Below are 19,877 nucleotides of genomic sequence, written 5' to 3'. Positions count from 1 at the left end.
AGATTATGGCAGAATGCTCTGCGCTACAGCTCGCATCCTTTGCTTCCCATGATGCAATACTTACCTTTCAACCATTCATACCCTGTAAATTAGAAAATTCATTCATGCTGCAAAATTCACGCTTTTTTAGACCCAGGAAACAAGCAAACCCAATTGAGTGAATGCAAAGGGATCATTCACTGTCATGTTTTTGGGTAACATAGGCATAAATATACATCCATTCACACTGCAGTTATTCAGACCTTCACACTCATGAGCTTCCAAATACTCACTGAACTAAAAAGAACAAACACATCCAGGAATTAACTTATGAAAAACATGAAAGAAAGAGTCACAAAATTAGTTGACACACATGAAAACAAAAGCAACACTATGTGAGAAAAGAAATGCAAGACAACAAAGACAAAAGAGACACAAATTAGGACAATGACACTCAGTATGTTAGAAAATTGCCACAGGACATTCCTAATAAAATATTAAATATTTTTCTTGTTCTTTCAGAATGTACATCATTAATCTTCCTTTCCAAAATGTATATGTAAAGTGCACATTAACGCTTACATAATACATCAATGCATCTCTGCCCTAGTAGGAAGAACAAGTCTTCCAAGCTATATTTAGGGTAAGGGGAAATGGCCTCACGACTTTCACTCTGCTAAAATAAGTAAATGCAGGCCCTCTTAAAAGCGCTTGTGGTATTAAGAACTATGTGAATATGTTCACCTTATTTTTCCTGTTACGAGCAGTCGCAGCTGTTTGTAAATTTTATGTCTGATGCTTTCAGTCTCATCCTCTTCCAGATATTTTTAGCTGTACAAAACAGCTCATTTTGCCGCTTGATACTGCAAACTGGTGTGTCTTACCATGTTATTTTAATGTATTAAAGGGATAGTTTACCCAAAAATGACAATTTGATGTTTATCTGCTTACTTGCTTACTTTGTTTCTTCAGTAGAAAACAGAGATTTTTAACTCAAAGAGTTGCAGTCTGTCAGTCATTTAATGGCAGTCAATGGGACCCATGGCTTTGAGAGTCAAAAAAACACACACAGACGAAACCAAAATAAACTCTGCGGTTCATGATGATACTTTAAGGTCTTAACACACAAAACAATTGGTCTGTGCAAGACACTGAACAGTATTTATATATTTTTTTTTACCTCTGATCCATCGCAATGCACCGTACTGTCCTGAGCACGTTCACAACAGCCGGCACGTGATGCGTCAATGTGCTCTGGCATAGTTACGGTGGCCGAGAAGTGCAAAACACAACAACAAATCGCAACACAAAAACAAATTAGAAAACGCAATATCAAATCTAAAAACAAAACGGCAAACCATAAAACACAATAACAACTCCGGAAACAAAATAGCAAGTCGGAAACCACAACGACAAACGAGAAAACACAACGACAAATCAGTCAAACCAGAAAAGGTAGGTATTTTGTGCGACCGGCGTAGTTGCTGCTGATTGGATGGAACTCCTGTCAATCAAGACATACAGGAAGTTAGATTTGTATACGGCTCTGGATTTGTGTATGTTTACGTAGGAGGAAAATGGAGTGTGTTCGGTAGTGATGTTTGACAGCGAAGCTTCAAAGCTTGTATTAAAAAAAACGAAACATCTCACAGTGAAGCGCTGTACCGGAGCTTGATTCGTTTTGCCATAACCACGTGACCTGTGACGTGCGAAGCTTTATTTATTTATTTTTTATTTTTTTTACAGTCTATGGTTTTCGCACACAACAACGTGACTGTTTCATATTCTGACTCAAATAACGCGAACCCTTTGCGCAGGTTTCAAGTGTCATTCACTTTTTGTTAAGAATAAATCATAATACGACGTGTAGTTTTGTGCATGTGAATTTTGTAGTTATCCTTGCTTCTCAAGCACTTCTAATTAATAATAATATTAGTCAACAGTATTCTTAATTTACTTTGAACATATATGCCTACATGAACCATGCTTATACTTGTATAATTTTATAAAAAAGTTATTTACAGATTAATTCAAGTAAATTTAATTTTTTTTTTTTCTGACGGCTTCGTAGCACAAATTGATGTATTTGGTGAAACTGTCCAAAATCGCTTTGAGATCTGGGACGCGAAAGCAACTTTTTCCACCTTTGACCACAAGATGTCATTAGTGTGCAACGTGTTGAAAAGCTTCAAGTAATGAACCTTTTTACGATACAGTTGAGGGGAAAGCCTCGGTGCTTCGAAAAGCTTCATTTTCCCATCACTAATGTTCGGCACTACTTTCAAGAAGGACATTCATATGGCGTGATTCTAGAACTGTACTTCCTGTATGTCTTGATTGACAGGAGTTCAGTCCAATCAGCAGCGACTACGCCGGTCACACAAAATACCTACCTTTTCCGGTTTGACTGATTTGTCGTTGTGTTTTCTGACTTGTTGTTTTGTTTTCTTGTTTGTCGTTGTGGTTTCCGACTTGCTATTTTGTTTCCGGAGTTGTTATTGTGTTTTATGGTTTGCCGTTTTGTTTTTAGATTTGATATTGCGTTTTCTAATTTGTAATTTTGATTCTGGATTTGTTATTTGGTTTTCAGATTTGATTTTGTGTTGCGATTTGTTGTTGTGTTTTGCACTTCTCGGCCACCGTACATAGTAGACACATGTACGGAAGTGATCTATTGCACGTATACGCCACTCATTGTTTACACAGAGAGATTGTGGGTACGACAGCTACTCAAAATGGTAATTGCTTGTGCTTAACCTGATTGTTGCAACCGATTAAAAACTAAAAGATAATGTTTGCTTGCACGAACTCATCTGGAAGTGTTGACTTTTTGCCGACTCCCAACTTTGCTTGCTTGCTGTTGTGAACACGCTCAGTACAGTTGGACATTGTGGTGGATCAGAGGTAAAAAATAATATAAATACAGTTTCTTGCACAAACCGGTTGTTTCGTATGTTAAGACCTCAATGTATCATCACGAGCCGCAGAGTTTAATTTGGTTTTGTCTGTGTACGTTTTTTTGACTCTCAAAGCCATGGGTCCCATTGACTGCCAATATATGACTGACAGACTGCAACAGTTTGAGTTAAAAATCTTAGTTTGTGTTCTACTGAAGAAACAAAGTCATCTACATCTTGGATGCGCTGGGGGTAAGCAGATAAACATAAAATTTTCATTTTTGGGTGAACTATCCCTTTAATTATGAACACAGTAGTTTGTAGTGCAAACAGTTTTACCATTTACTACACTTTGTTATTCCTCTTTCTATTTCCCTACAGAGGCTAATGAAACAAAAGTCTTGAAAATTCACAGAAAACAGCTTACTTCTGTGTTGAAAAATAATAATAATATTGTGTTATATTTCAAATAAATTTAATGTGTCTTTGCTGAATAAAAGTATTAGTTTCTTTAAATCTTACTAACCCATAACTTTTGAGTGGTAGTGCATGTGCATGGTTGTCTGAATGTGAGACTGTGTTTATGTAGATATAATTTTCATGTGCATGAGTGTCTCACCTCTGAATGCCCTGAAAAGTACTGCTTGCCATGTCTACGATGCCCCCTGTAGGTCTGGCCACCACACCAACCAGGCCTTTCCCAATGCCCTTGAAGAAGCCTGCAGCCCCCTCTTTCTTCGCCCCTAAACCCATGACGGATTATTAAACAATATATTATACATCAATGCAACGACTGGCTTTATACTGTATGTATTCGTGCATTTTCAATTCTCAATAATTTGTTATTATCACTGAATACAAAAACAGATCAAATTCATTCACGTAAGTGTTGCTTAAGCAGTAAACCACCATACCTTCCACCGGTTTGGTCACAATTCCTGTAACACCACCAACCACTCCCTGAAGGACAAAAGAGACAAAAGTCAGTTTTTGCTAAATACAAAAGTGTGGTGTTATCTATCATGCATAAAATAGAAAGGCAATTGCTTTGATGTCATCTTGGATGCTTTTTTTAGTTGATGTAGGAACTTGTGTTAAGTACCTTGAGGAAACCCTTTCCTCCTCTAGCCAGACTCTCTCCAAAGTCTTTCGTGGGTCTGTTCATCTCCTCCCTTCGTTTCTGCTGATACTCTTTGTCCATAGTGATGGCTGCCAAGCCTTTTCCTACAGTGCCTGTTATACGGGACACCATGCCAGCGGCACCCCCTAGGAAGATAATGTCAAAACAAAATAAGCATGTGCTTTAAGGATCCTCTGTGAGTATATGTGGGTTTGAGTGAGAAAAGCAGGAAACAGGGAGCCTTACCTACTGTGTGGCCCAGTAAACTTTTAACACCAATAACAAAACCTTCTGCAAATTCCTCAGGACCTTGAACAGCCCCCTACACACAAACAAAGTTTCCAGTCTTAAATAGACCACACAAATCATAACTTGATAACCTTGAAACGTGAAAAGAACAGTCAGAAATATGTGACAAAACCCTAAAATACAGTACCAGTCAAAGGTTTTTAAGATTTTAAATATTTTTTAAAGAAGTCTTTTCTGCTCACCAAGCCTGCATTTATTTGATCCAAAATACAGCAAAATCAGTAATATTGTGAAATATTTTTACTATTTTAAAGAACTGCTTTCTATTTTAATATATTTTAAAATGTAATTTATTCCTGTGATCAAACCTGAATTTTCATCATCATCAATATTTTTTTAAACAGTTGAGTAAATTTTTTTAGGATTCTTTGATGAATAGAAAGATCCAAAAATCAGCATCGATCTGAAATAAAAAGCTTTTATAATATTAAACATTATAGAAAAGTATTACAGAAATTAATACTTCTATTTAGCAAGAATGCTTTAAATCAGGGGTTTTCAAACCTGTCCTGGAGCCTCCCCTGCCCTGCACATTTTGCTTGTCTCTCTCATCTAATACACCTGATTCAAATCATCAGCTCATTAGTAGAGACTGCAAGACCTGAATTGGGTGTGCCTAATAAGGGAGACATACAAAATGTGCAGGGCAGGGGAGGCTCCAGGACAGGTTTGAAAACCCCTGCTTTAAATTGATCAAAAGTGATTATAAAGATATTTCTGATGTAACAAAAGATGTCTATTTCAGATAAATGCTGTTCAACATAATAATAATAATAATAAATGTTTTCTAGAATGATTTCTGAAGGATTATGTGACTGGAGTAATGATGCTAAAAATTCAGCTTTGAAATCACAGGAATACGTTTAATTTTAAAATATATTCAAATAGAAAATAGTTCTTTTAAATAGTAAAAATATTTTTGTATAAATACTTTTGCTGTACTTTGGATCAAATAAATGCAGGTTTGATGAGCAGAAGAGACTTCTTTAAAAAACATTAAAAACCTTAGTGTTCAAAAACTATTCAACAGTAGTGTATATAATATATAAATATATTAAAATTTCTTAATTAAATAATATATATCATTTTAGAGACATTAAAATAATAATACAGCAGGCTAAATATATAAAAGATACATATAAATCTCTAAATATGTCTTGGTGGTAAAACTGTATTTAAATTTTGAATCTATTTAATTTAAGGATTAAATAATTTGATTAGCAACATGCATACAGTGGTGATATGAAATACACCTCAAATACCTGTGGTATCATATTTGATACACTCCTTTCTATGTGGATGGGCTAATCTAGATTACTCAAACCTCTACTTATATCTGGCATTTAAAAGATAACACACTCACATTTGTTGTGAATTAAATAATAAAGCCTGAACAGATAGATAAATAAACAGCATGTGTCAGACCTGGATGGGCTCGTAGAAGAAAGCCTCAACTCCTTCCGATAAGCCTCGGATCAGCCCGAATGGATTTCCAAGAACATCCAGACCCAAAACCAGCACATACATCTGCGTTAGGAACTACGGAGAGAGAAAGAGACTCTGAACTTCTAAACTTCCTTCAGATACAGTGATCTAAAGTGAAAATGTAACAGTGTTTGCTCATGTAATGAACTCTGACATTGCATGAGTGTGTATTTAGATCACCCACTTGTTCAGTGTAGTGTCTGATCACCGCCCACATCAGTTTCTCTCGCCGGTAGAACTGATATTTCACCTCAAAGTAAGCCAGTCTGAAACAAGAGTGAGACATAACACCAATCAAAGGCCATGTGAATCGTAGTTTCAAAGAACCGTGTGAGTCAATATTACAGAGGATGCACATATAAAAGTCTTACTTGAAAATCAGATCATCTACATCAGTGAGTGTGGCACCAATGCTTTTGAGCAGGAGGTTGACGGACTGGATGGCGACCATATCACCCTGCTCAGAATCATCTCCGCTGGAGCCCAAAGACAAACTCAGGTGCAGCTACAAAAACACATACTTAGTTTCTTAGGTCAATCATAAACCAAGCACTAAGCCAAGCACTCGATCAACCCAGATTTACAGCATTATACAGTAATATTTAAGTGTCTTTGGCCCTCAAAGCATATCACTTTTATTATTGATTTGTTCTTATTTCTATGATTTTCTCTAACATTAAAAAATAATAAAGACATTTAAGGGGAACCCCGGTATTAAGACTTGTATGGCTTAATATAAAGTAAATTATGTTTCTTATTGAAATATGTAGTAGAAAACCCATGAAAGATGTACGCGATTTAAAAATTCCACATCGTGTCATACATATTTTGGACTATTGGGAGTGCCATTACTTCGATGACGTCAAATGGTTGCACTTAGTGAGGTACAGCCACTACCTGTTGCTATTTTTACCACAACACAACTCAAATACAATAAAATACTGATCCAATGCCACATGTGCGACTTTTGGTTGTAATTTTCAGTCAAAGGGCAACAAGAAAAGTGACATAAGTCTTCACTGCGATAAGAAGAGGAGAAAAGAATGGAAAGATGCCTGTGGAATAAAGCTTCCCAAAAACCTGAGTCCGAGTCTTTGTTCTCTCCACTTTAGCCCTGATGCCTTTAAGGGTTTTAGCAGACCACAGCTACTGAAAGAGCTTACAAATGGCAGAGACAAGAAACGCTAGATGCCATCATGGCAGGATGTAAACATGCCGACACTTGTCATGACGCCACAGCCACTGAAGGAGTTTTTCAGCGTAGATTTCACTTGATATCCGGGTGCATTTAAACTCCTTGTGAGGAAAAATCGATTGTACAGCATTTGGTTTAAGCCTATGCTTATATCCATCGCCACCCGTGAGCTCTTTCAGTAGCTGTTTTCCAAGTTGTGTTGCGGTAAAAATAGCAACAGGTAGCGCCAGTAGCTCACAAAGTGCAACCATTTAATCGACATAATGACGCCTCCCTTTAGTCCAAAATATGTATAAAATCATGTGAATTTTTAAATAACATAAATCTTTCATGGGGTTTCTACTACACATTTCAGTAAGAGACATAATTTACGTTATATTAAGCCATACAAGTCTTAACCTGGGGTTCCTTTCGAACTTCCCATATCCAGGAAAAAACACTGAAGACTAGTGTAATGTCTGCAAATTCAGGAATATTTTTTTATATATATTAAAATAGAAAACAGTCATTTGAATTTTTATTAATATTTTACAATACTATAGTTTTTTTTATATATTTTATAAATAAACGCAACCTTGGTATGACTTCTTTTAAAAACATTACAACATTTTATCAATCCCAAACTACTGAAAGTTAGTGTATGTAACTATCCAGCCATGTTGAAGTCTGAAACTAGGGAGCAGGTCTTATTTGAGATTTGAAATTTATGTGACAAGTGACCTTGGATAGAACATGTGCTGTGTTTTGGAGTGGACAGTGGTGCTGGTTCATTACTTTAATAGGGGAGATGTGGAAATGCTCAAAGAAGCTCAGGCCTGAGGTGTCTGTCATGGAGCTCTCCATCAGCTGAGCCTGCAGCGCCTCCAGATCCTTCTCTATCAGCTTATTCTGAAACAGAGAAACATATACTGACATCTCCAGTCCAATCTTCGTTCACATATGCAATGAAAAAGCAACACATGATTAAAACACAAAAACAAAAGAATTTAATAACAGAGGAAGTGTTTACCACTGCACTCATTATGGATTATTTTATTGGTAAACACATGTGACAACAACACATGTCAGAAAAAAGCAGTATTTACCTTCTCTTTACTATCCTGGGAGTCTGTAGCTGGGGTAAACAAGGTGACGACTGCTCCCAAGAATCCCTGATCGATCTTCACCGCCATCTCCTGCACTAATGCCATAAAGTACCTACAGAAAAATAAACACAACCAGTTAAAGGATGGATCTACTTATTCTTTATTATACAGTTATTTATTCTACACTATTCCTCAATTGAAAATAAGAGTAAAAACATTCAATCAAAACATTAAATAACACATTGAATTACAGGAATTATTTAGTGACAAAAAAATATATACTATTACACTACCATTCAAAAGTTTAAGGGTGAATAAGATTTTTTTTATATTTTTGAAAGACGTCTCTTATCCTCATCAAAGTTTACATGCATGTAATTATTCAATAACATGTGACCGTGGACCACAAAACCAGTCGTAAGTAGAACAGGTATAGTTGTAGAAATAGCCAACAATTGATCGATTTTTCTTTTAGGTAAAGATCATGTTCCATGAAGATATTTTGTAAATGTCATACCATAAATATATCAAAACCTAATTTTTGATTAGTAACATGCATTGCTAAGAACTTAGTTTGGACAACTTTAAAGTCGATTTTCTTAATATTTAGATTTATTTGCACCCTCAGATTACAGATTTTCAAATACTTTTATCTCGACCAAATATTGTCCTATCCATACATCAATGGCTTGTTTATTCATCTTTCAGATGATGTATGAATCTCAATTTCAAACAATTGACCCTTATGACCGGTTTTGTGGTCCAGTCTCACATATAGTAAAAACAGTAATATTGTGAAACATTAAGATTAAAAGTTTAAGTTTAAGTTTAAAATAATTGTGGAAAACATACATTTCTTTAAGGACTCTGTGACGAACGTGAAATCCAAAAGAACAGCATGTATTTGCAATATGATGTTCTTGTAAAAAGGTCTTTACTGTCACTTTTGATGAATTTAAAGCAATAAAGTATTATTTTTTGTTTAAAAAAACTGACCCCAGACTTTAAACAGTAGTGTATATTAGTTTTTAGAGAAAGAGAAACATTGGATTAAAACTGTACATTTAAGTTAGATTTAGATTTCACACAAGATCATCATTTTACTCCATTACAGAATGTGATGTGTAATTGCTGAGTTTAACTAGAATTTAGTATATGTGAAACAATGTGTGACACAATGAGTAGAAAATGTAATCAAGTGCGCCATCACTTACTTAAACTGCATGACTTGGCTGTGCTCATTAAACCTTGTGATGATGCTCACATCAAAAAACGGCTTCGGTTCTAAAGATAAAAGGTAAGATACATTGTGTTAACGTCCATTTACTCTAAATATGCACTCAAAAGTTAATTAGCTTAGATGCAGCCTTTATATGCTAGCTGATGTTTGTACCTGAGTCTTGAACTATAGATTTTGGAAGAGGAACAGGATGAAACACAGTAGGAAATATAGCTCCTGGCAGCTGATTATCCACCTGGAACAAATAAATGGTGCACATAAAAACTGAACAACTGCCAAAAACGACGGAAGTGTTATATTCAACAAGTGGATTGTGTGTGGGTGTTACCTGTAGCCAATAGAGCTGTGCACGTAAACTCCTCTGGTGGGGCGACTGTTTCAACTCAATTCTAATGCCAGGCAGGAAGTTTCTTCTGATAGAGCAGGAATAGGGCTGTCTCATCAACATGGGCAATCTTCCAAAGTTCACCTGTTATGAATACGATTATGTTTAAGCAGGGTAATTATTTTATTATCCAAACTTTATTTCAATAATATACTTTATTACCTCTAGGCCAGTTTCTAGTCTAGTCCAGCCTGGTTCACTCTTGCTGTTGATGTGAACCTGGTAGGCTTTCTCCAACAGTTCAATGTTCTTGTGGTTAAAGGACTTCCAGCGGTTCTTTGGTCTCATCTCCCAAACCACACCAGAACTTCAAAACAATTTAATCATATTTAATAATCAACAATTAACTTGCACAAAAGTGGCATTTATGTTTCCCTTTAAAGAAGACATGTCATGAAAACCTTAATTTTTCTGTGTTTAAGTGCTATAATCGGGTCTCCAGTGTATCTACCAACCCAGAAAATAAAAAAAGAACAACCTAATAACTTTGTCTTTGGTAAGCCTTTCTCTGTAAGCGTGTAAAAAAACAAGCCACTCAGATTTCACTCCCCCCATAACGTAGGAAGGGGATCTTATTATAATATTACCACCCTTTAATGTGCAAATGTTTCCACCCATTTAGTTTCGGAAGCTACAATGGTATTCCAGTTCTAATGCCATAGCAAAAGTTCAAGCAAAGCATGCTAACTGTTCTGTCGTTGGCTGCACAGACCAGCACTAGATAGAGTCCCAGCCTCAGAGGAGACAAGACTAATATAAACATGCAATTTCTTTCCCAGCTGTTTACCTTCACAGACATAACCGACAGTTTTTGTAACGCATTTGTGTTTTTAACAAACTTGTGTGTATTTGACAGGTTAATCGTAATAAGACATGAAAGAGAACTTAGTTTAGTACTAGTTTAAACTAATATGGCTTTAAAACGCATGATTTCAGCGTGATAGACATCAAAATCAAAAGACTTCTGGTTGCTGGGTGAGGGTTTAATTACCTGGTGATGCCGACATATGCTATCTCCTGCCTGATGTCATTGTTGATGAGTGACAGGCCCAGGTTCTTTAATGAGATGTTGACTTCTTGCTGGAACTGCTCCAGCTCCTCTGCCTGCCGTGCTTTTGTGACTACGCCAACATCCTCAGTAAAGATTAGCACCCGCTGACGGCCATCCAGGAAAGACACCCAGTGTATCTGAACCACGCTGCCATAAGCAAACTGCCCACACTCATCCTAAAGAAAACAACATGGAAATTACATGACCAGTAATATTAGCAGATCATTAAGATTCACTAACCCAGGATCCCTCTCTAACCTTTACAAGGTCCAGTTCTCCGCTGTGGTCTTCACAGCTCCAGCAAAGCTTCCGCACCCCTGCTGGATCATCCCATGCAAAACGCTGAGCTTCACCTGGTCTCAGTGCCCAAGACTCCTCACAGCCTCTGTACAAGCACAGAGACACAGACAGAAAATAGGAAACATATTCACACACCAAAAACACTGAGGGGATGCCAAAGGTACCATTACTTTGGATTCACAGTTGATAAAAAGGAGCATTTGTGCCTTATGATCATGCAGGTGTGCATGTGAATGGTCAAAGGCAAATGTACTCAGGAAACATTTCTTATTATTATCAGTGTTAAAAATAGTGCTTCAAAATGATTAATCACGATAAATCGCATTAAAAAAAAAAGTTTGTCTTTACATAATATATGTGTGTGTACTGTGTATATTATTATGTATATATATATAAATACACACACATACAATTATACATTTTAATATATATATTTATATGTAATTTAAATTTTAAATAAATATAATATTTTATATATAACATTTTTTAAATATATACATGCATGTGTATTTATATATACATAACAAAAAACATACACAGTACATACACATATATGTGAACACAAACTTTTACTTTAGATGCAAAAGCACTAGAAAAGTTGTTCTACCTAATATCTCTTATATATTTCTTTCATATTTTTCTCAGGATGATTTGATGAATAGAAAGTTCAAAATAACAATTTATTCAACTTGTTTTTTGGTAATATTTTAAATGTTTTCAAACTATTTAAATTAAATGAATGCATCCTTGCATATATAATAAATAATTTCTTAATAATTAAATAATAATAATCCATTTCTAAATTAATAATTACATTTCCTAATTAACATTTAAAATGTCACAATTAATCATTTGACAGCACTAGAACAGTTGTTCTACCTAATATTTGTTATATATTTATTTATTTTTTAGATGTTTTGATAAATAGGAAGCTCAAAAGAACATAATTTATTAAAAATATTTTAACATTTTTATTTTTTAGAATAATTTAATGCATCCTTGCATAAATAATAATTAACATTTAAAAATCCCACTGATCCCAAACTTTGTAATTGTATTGTATTTTATTTTTTCATTTTGTTTAAAATTGGTTACTTTTGACTTTATTGTACTGCTGACTTAGTAAATCAATTAAAACAATGCAATGTACTCTTCAAGTATTTCTCAATGAAGTAAACATTACTTAATAATTATTAACATAATAATTATTTACATTAATATTTAACTTATAAAGCAATAGCAATTAGTTTACCTGCTCCTATGGTACCAAAACTGGCAAAGAGATTTGTGAAATTGTATTGTGACAACCACAAAAATCTTTTCCATGAACTTTCTAATGAGACTTATTCTTGTTCATCTGTTATATAAAGCAAAATATTGAAGCAGTGCTGACCTCTGTCTGAAGTTAACAGTGGCTGCGGGTGTGTGATTCACAACCAAAGCAGGTGCGGCTCCATCATAGTAATCAGTGAAGCTGATGACAGTGGAGTGGTCTGAGATATTCACATCCACTATTACGCCACCATACTGATGAAAAACAAGATTAGAATTAAGTGGTTTAATTAGGCGTATTTAGCATCACGTTCAAAGTCAGAACATGTTTACCTGTTCCATGCGCAGCAGAGTTCCATTGTCCTGCTTGTTGAAGAAGAATGATTTGGAGCTAGATTCAGACCCAACAACTCGTACACACAGCTTCTCTCTGCTGGCCTCAGGCCAAAAAGGCAGACACTGTAACATACACACAATCATACGGTCAACACACATTTGCTGTAGGAATACTTCTGTTTTTAATAAAATATGAATTTTAGCGCTGACCTCAGTGGAGGAGATGTAGTGCCACTTGGAGCTGAAGCCATTGTTATTTTGCACCTCTCCAACCTCCAGCTCAAACGAAGACTTATTGACTAGCGTGTAGAAAGGACTCATGGTAACAATCCGTGTCAGATTAAAGCTGCTCATCTGGATACTGACCCCAACCTGGACATCAAAAGAGATTAATTTTCCATTTTAACATCTGGATTACCTTTGCTGGCATCTATTGGTTACTTGAAGTTACTCTTATTTGTGACCCTGGACCACAAAACCAGTCATGAGGGACAGTTGTTGGTAACTGAGATTTATACATCATCTGAAAGCTGAATAATAAGAAGGACTGGGCGATTTGGCAAAAAATGTAATCTCGATAATTTTTTTCCCATATTGAACGATAACGATATATATTTCGATATAAGCTGTTGATGTTGCCAGCTTTAAAATAGTATCCCAACAATGACTAAAGCCACAAAAATGAAAGGGTTTAAAGTATAGATTTATACATTTAAAGTATAGTTTATTAACAAAAACAGATTACAGATTTGGCCTTAAAAATGAAAACTTACTAAAATAAATTAAAAAAATAAAAGTTGTGACAGAGTATGGTAAATGAGAGTAAATGTACAAAATGTAAACATAAAATTATTGTAAAAACATAATTTGTAACATTTATTTATTTATTATTATTAACACAATTGTTTATTTTCTCTATTATAGGTTGAGCTATTTAAATTAGAGGCAACCACTGCATTTTGAAACAATCTACAGTATAAATAACAAAAAATTACGACACGGCTCTTTCTTAATCGTATTAAGTGCAGACAATTCAGCCATAATCTAAGTAGGCTACTCTCTAAATATTCAAAGTGCAAATAGAGACGGATATTTCAAGCATGATACAGAGCTATAGACATACACAACCTATCATAGCCTACATACTAATAACAGCCTAGATAGGTCATGTAGCCTAATTTGCGTGCATTGGGGGGATTAAAATTGCTTTTGAATGCGCGTGCGTTTTTTGCTTTCGGTTTCAGTTTTAACAATCGCGCCAAACTCTCAGCTGAGCTAAGAGTCACTTTTCAGGTAGCCAAACCACTTATATAACGGAATTCGTGCTATCTTTTTTGTCGACAATTTCAACATCTTTGTTGACTCGAAGTTAGTTTCACTTTCGTCGCTGCTTCCTCTCTCTTTTTTTTGTCGTCCTGGTGTTAAGTTTGCTTCGCAAAGTGCGGTAGGAAATGAACTTTGTACTTTGACGTGCACACGCACGCTGTACGCTGATTGGCTGTTGTCGCATATTTCTACTGTGCGATTGGCTCTTAGATTAATCCATATCGAGCCAAAAATGTCTAGAGCCTATCATCGTTATTAACATAAATTTTATCGCGATTCGATATGATATTGTTTATCGGCCCAGCCCTAATAATAAGCTTTCCATTGATTTAGTTAGGATAGGACAATATTTGGCCTAGATACAACCATTTAAAGATCTGGAATCTGAGACTGCAAAAATCGCCTTTAAAGTTGTCCAAATTAAGTTGTTAGCAATTCATATTACTAAAAAAATAAGTTTTGATATATTTACAGTAGGAAATTGACAAAAATATCTTCATGGAACATGATCTTTACTTAATATCCTAATGATTTTTGGCATAAAAGAAAAATGGATCATTTTGACTAATACAATGTATTTTGGACTATTGCTACAAATTTACCAAGACTGGTTTTGTGGTCCAGGGTTACATTTCATTAAATGTTCAAAGCATTTACCAAGTAGTCCCCGTTTTTGTCTGGACAACGGACACATCCGTAGCTGCCAACGGTGTCCAGCGAGAAGCCATCGGACCATGAGCTAGTGGACACACAGAGCTGCAACTGAAAGGAAGAGCAACATGGAAATTTATGAAGTACTATCAGAACATGGCTTTACATGGCTTTATTAACATTACAGCCCAAACACTTAGTTCACTCAAAAATGAAAATTCTGTCATTAATTACTCACCCTTATGACCCACTCAACCCGTAAGACCTTTGTACATTTTCTGAACACAAATTAGGATATTTTCGATGAAACCTGAGCGCTTTCTCACTCTTTATAGACAGCGATGCAACTGTTCGAGGCCCAGAAAGGTAGTAAGAACATCAATAAAATAGTCCATGTGACATCAGTGGTTCAACGGTAATGTTATGAAGCTGAGAGAATACTATTTGTGCTCAAAGAAACCAAAAATAACAACAAACTTGAATGTGTCAGATGCGTTACTGTCTTATGCGGGGTCAGAAAGCTCTTGGATTTCCTTTAAAATATCTTAATTTGTGTTCTGAGGATGAATGAAGGTCTTACAACAATCAGACATTGGTACAAACTGTTGTTTGGTCTGGCCAGAGGAGAACTGGTCCCCCGACTGAGCCTGGTTTCTCCCAAGGTTTTTTTTCTCCATCTCTGTCACCTGTGGAGTTTTGGTTCCTTGCCACTGTCGCCTCTGGCTTGCTTAGTTGGGGACATTTTCCAGCGATATCGTATACTATTTTAACTGAACTGACGATGATATCACTGAATTCATTGATGAACTGCCTTTAACTGAAAATTGATTGTTACAATAATGCGTTACTTACACACTGTTGTGCTGTTTAAATACTGTTCAGTTGCTTTGACACAATCTGTATTGTAAAAGGCGCTATATAAATAAAGGTGACTTGACTTGACTTGACTTACGGGTTTGGAACGGCATGAGGATGAGTAATATATGACAGAATTTTCATTTTTGCGTCAACTGACCCTTTAAGGTTCATGCTGGCATTCATGATATGTTTTTAAATATTTGGCTAATATTGCTGTACAGGTATATCCATCAAACACCGCGGAGCCCAATCCTACCTTATTCTTGCTGAAGAAATTCTTCTTTCTGAAGGAGAACAGAATGACATCTCTAAAGTCGGATGGGTGCTTCACACATGTATCCTCTGCACGATACTGCAGCACGCGGGATGTCTTATTGATGATCCAGTACGGACTGTAAATGGAGAGGACAATTTTGCCGCTCACTCGAGACACATGCACACATAGGTCCACGGTCAGTTCTTCTGATGTGTCACAGTTGAAGCAGATGGAGAAGAACTCAGGCAATTCTTTGTTAATCCTCATACGTCCAGTCCAGTTGCGACCTTGGTACTTGATCAAAACAAGCTCCATTATTTCACCACCGACATTCGAGTTCAGCACATCCGCTGCACTGCCCTCCTGAAGCTCACAGAAGTCAGCAGAACCCTGTAAGAGACATGATTTTAATAAATTAATGCTGGCTAACTTATATTAACTCATTCTAATTTTATAATGAATATAAATGTGTCATACACAAAAGCTTGAGGTTAGAAAGATTTTTTTTTGAATACTTTTATTCAGCAAGGATGCATTAAATTATTTAAAAGTGACAGTAATGATATTTAAATTTTTACAAAAACTTTCTGTCTCTATTTAAACTTTCTATTCATCAAAGAATCCTAAAAAACTGATCAGTTTCCACAAGAACATTAAGCAGCACAACAGTCTTTGTTGAGCACTAATTCAGCATAAATTATTTCTAAAGGTGAAGACTGGAGTAATGGCTATTACTAATGACTCAAATTTAGCTTTCCCATCACAGGAAAAAAATAACATTTTAAAAAATATTAAAATAGAAAATGAATAATGAATTGTAAAAATTTTACATAACATTACTATTTTTACTGATTACATTAATCCAGCCTTGGTAAACATTTGAATCATAGTGTATGCCAAATGTGTTTTAGCATTTGTGTATTAAAACTGCCTTATTCCACACCTCCAGCAGGTAGCGTATTGAGTAGGGTAGCAGGTTTTTGAGAGTGACAGCTGGGTGCAGGTGGATGACATAAGCAGGGTCCCAGTCCCCTTCCCCATGGCTGCCAATGTGGCTGAGGTCATCAGGAACGGCCAGTGTGTTCACCACCAGTGACAGGAAGCTGCTGTCTATGGCAGGGCACTGCAGCACTGCGTGAACCTCTGAGCTCACATGCACCTGCTCCTTCCATGCGATGCATGTGGTCGACGCACGATACAAATCTTCTAAAGGACCAACAGGCAGCAAGAACAACTGACTCCTGAAGTAATACACAGAACATAGAAAGTTACAATATATATATATATATATTCATAACACTGAATTTTCATCTATGACAGGACAGAGTCACTGAACTCTGTAATTTACTGTCGGACCCTTTTTAGGTCTTTGTTTAGCTTAGTATTAATGTTCACTCTGAGATGGTTAATTAAAGCTAAAGTTATCCAACAAAGAACAGTATGTGGCAAAAATTAGAAGTGTGTGGTTTTCTTGTCAAAAATTGTTTAATTAATATTCTTTAATTAGCAATTTCATATGCAAATGTTATCTTGCAAGTGTTTCCGTTTTGATTAGTTCAAATGAAATTAGTTCATAAAGAAGCATTAAGTTGATTCTAGCCTTTTATTGTGCATGTATGTATTAGCATGTGTATCTCTTGGTTGAAAAACTATACATTTGACACCTATAGTGATTGAATTGTAAATATTCATGATATGTACTCAAAGATCTTCTTTACAGTTGCTCTTTGTGGTATTTGACTGGTATTTTGAATGCAAACTTCACTAAAACAAAGTAGGCTTACACTTCTCTTCCATTTATACCTGTAAGCTTCTAGGGGAACATGGCATTCCTTCTCAGGCTCAGCAACCCCTACATTCACCATCACTCCAAGTTCAGAAGAATACTTTAGAATGGCAAAAGGCACCGAAAAATGGTTCTTTATCTGTTAACACATAGAAAAAGAAACCAATGTCACTATGGACCTGTTTACACCTGGTCATTTCATGCATTTTCTTTTGTATGATATCAATCTGATTTCCACATAAATTTCCACATGATTCTGTCCACATAAATCATCGCCTTGTCATTATAAGGTTCTATCTGACATTTTTGTCAAAATTTAGTTATTTACATATTCTTATTTTGTGATAATTTATTTACATTATGTGATGTTTCTTTTGTACGGTGTAAACAGCCTCTATGGTTTAGACAAGGTTACTTTCACTAATGATTTCTTTGTCCAGACAGGTGAACAGATGTATGCACTCTGCAGGTAAAAAATGAGCAGACGAACCTGTAGGGGGGACCGTACTGTGATGACCTTGTTGCCCTCGCTGGCATCGATCTGAAGCAGCACAGACACAGCATCCTGTTGCATGGGTCCTCTGATATTATACAGTCTGCGGCCAGGTTTTCCCAAAGGGATGTTTGAAATCTCACTGTAACCTGAGGGAACTGCACAGAGGACATTTATGATTAGGATTAGCGTACTGCATTTACCAATATTTCATGATTTAAAAATGATTAGACTATAGCTGAAATATTATAGGATAATATCCAAAATATATAAAAGGCTGTTTTAAACTTAAGCGTGTGACCTACCAAGAGAGCATTTTTATAGATCACAGACATGCTTGAACTTTCTAAGAGTATATTATGCCCACATTGCCCAGGCAGCTCACTAGGTTTTAAGGCACAACAAGCATTTGTACTGTTTATGAGGTGTATATTGTCTTTGTTACTGACCTATGCTGAGATTGAATAAGCAACTTTCCTGCCTCTGCAAGGCAGACAGTCGTGCTGAACGCTCATAGGATGAATGCTCTAAATCCACACTTTTATCCACGGCCAATTCGTGCAGTTTACCCGGTGCAGATGAACCAGTCAAACGCAGGTTAGCACTGTGCTGAACAATGAGAGGAATGCCTAATGCATTGCGGATGGTGTATGGGGATTTCTCCTTCAGAGAATGGTCAAACGTGGAGGCTGTGCTTTCTGAGAATGCCTGACAAGAGAGAAATTTTATTTTTATATGTATCATAAATTATCAATCAAAAGGTTTGGGGTCAGAAGGTTTTTTAAAATGCTTTGAAAAGAAGTATCTTATGCTTACCAAGGCTGCATTTATTTTTATTAAAAAATACAGTAAACATTCTGAAACATATTAAAAACTAAAATAATTGTTTTCTATTATAATATATTTTAAAATGTAACGTATTCCCATGATAGCAAAGCTGGACACACTTAATGTCAGGGTTCTGTCACTTCAGTCTAGTATTCTTGACAGTTTTCATGACTAGTTTTGTGACAGAGCCCTGACACTGCTGTCATGTCTTGTTTTCGTGTTGTCTGCGTGCCTTGTTTCTTGTTGGAGCGTGGTGATCGGATCCTGGCACTCATGTCTTGTTGAGTTTCAGTTTCGTGTCGGGGTTCAGACACTCACGCTCCATGTTCTGTCTTGCTGTGGGAGCGTGCGTTCTTGAGTTCATTCGGGCCGTACGCTCTTCTGTCACGTGGATTGCGTGGCGGTCGACAATGCTGCAGCGCCCCCAGAGGTGGTTGATGAAGATGCAGCACGCCCAAAGTGGCTGATGACTCTGCAGCTCCCCAGATGTGGTCGAAGAGGCTGCAGCATCCTGCACTTGACAACGGAGGAGGATGAGGAAGAAAGCTTCTGTCCTGCAAGGCCTGGAGGCCATCCCAGAGCCTCTCAAGCTCTATGCCCTGTCGGCACCTCCCAACCGCCTCGCCCTACTGGCGCCTCCCAAGCTCCTTGCCCTACTGGCACCTCCCAAGTTCCTTGCCCTTTTGGCGGCTCTTAAGCTCCTTGCCCTGCTGGCGCCTCCCAAGATCCTTGCCCTTCCGGCACCTCCTAAGTTCCTTGCCCTTTTGGCGGCTCTTAAGCTCCTTGCCCTGCTGGTGCCTCCCAAGATCCTTGCCCTACCGGCACCTCCTAAGTTCCTTGCCCTTTTGGCGGCTCTTAAGCTCCTTGCCCTGCTGGCGCCTCCCAAGATCCTTGCCCTTCCGGCACCTCCTAAGCTCCTTGCCCTTTTGGCGGCTCTTAAGCTCCTTGCCCTTCCGGCGCCTCCCAAGATCCTTGCCCTGCCGGCACCTCCCAAGCTCCTTGCACTTCTGGCGGCTCTTAAGCTC

General features: G+C 36.8%; 1 protein-coding gene across 1 annotated transcript in view; it reads right to left on the bottom strand.

The window, feature by feature from the left end:
- vps13c (vacuolar protein sorting 13 homolog C) overlaps window positions 1–19,877 on the bottom strand; it is a 77,148-nt gene that overhangs the window by 10,866 nt on the left and 46,405 nt on the right. The window contains 24 exon segments of the mRNA XM_073836622.1: window positions 3,496–3,619; window positions 3,791–3,836; window positions 3,979–4,142; window positions 4,243–4,318; window positions 5,731–5,844; window positions 5,975–6,056; window positions 6,162–6,295; window positions 7,760–7,873; window positions 8,071–8,182; window positions 9,285–9,354; window positions 9,464–9,545; window positions 9,639–9,779; window positions 9,858–10,002; window positions 10,687–10,922; window positions 11,005–11,131; window positions 12,440–12,572; window positions 12,648–12,777; window positions 12,865–13,026; window positions 14,638–14,742; window positions 15,746–16,135; window positions 16,689–16,986; window positions 17,549–17,670; window positions 18,022–18,182; window positions 18,474–18,732. Coding sequence (XP_073692723.1) covers window positions 3,496–3,619; window positions 3,791–3,836; window positions 3,979–4,142; window positions 4,243–4,318; window positions 5,731–5,844; window positions 5,975–6,056; window positions 6,162–6,295; window positions 7,760–7,873; window positions 8,071–8,182; window positions 9,285–9,354; window positions 9,464–9,545; window positions 9,639–9,779; window positions 9,858–10,002; window positions 10,687–10,922; window positions 11,005–11,131; window positions 12,440–12,572; window positions 12,648–12,777; window positions 12,865–13,026; window positions 14,638–14,742; window positions 15,746–16,135; window positions 16,689–16,986; window positions 17,549–17,670; window positions 18,022–18,182; window positions 18,474–18,732 — 3,527 coding nt within the window.

The sequence above is a fragment of the Garra rufa genome, chromosome 3, assembly GCF_049309525.1.
Source record: "Garra rufa chromosome 3, GarRuf1.0, whole genome shotgun sequence".
Classification (NCBI taxonomy): domain Eukaryota; kingdom Metazoa; phylum Chordata; class Actinopteri; order Cypriniformes; family Cyprinidae; genus Garra; species Garra rufa.
This window is presented reverse-complemented; position numbering and strand designations above follow the sequence as displayed.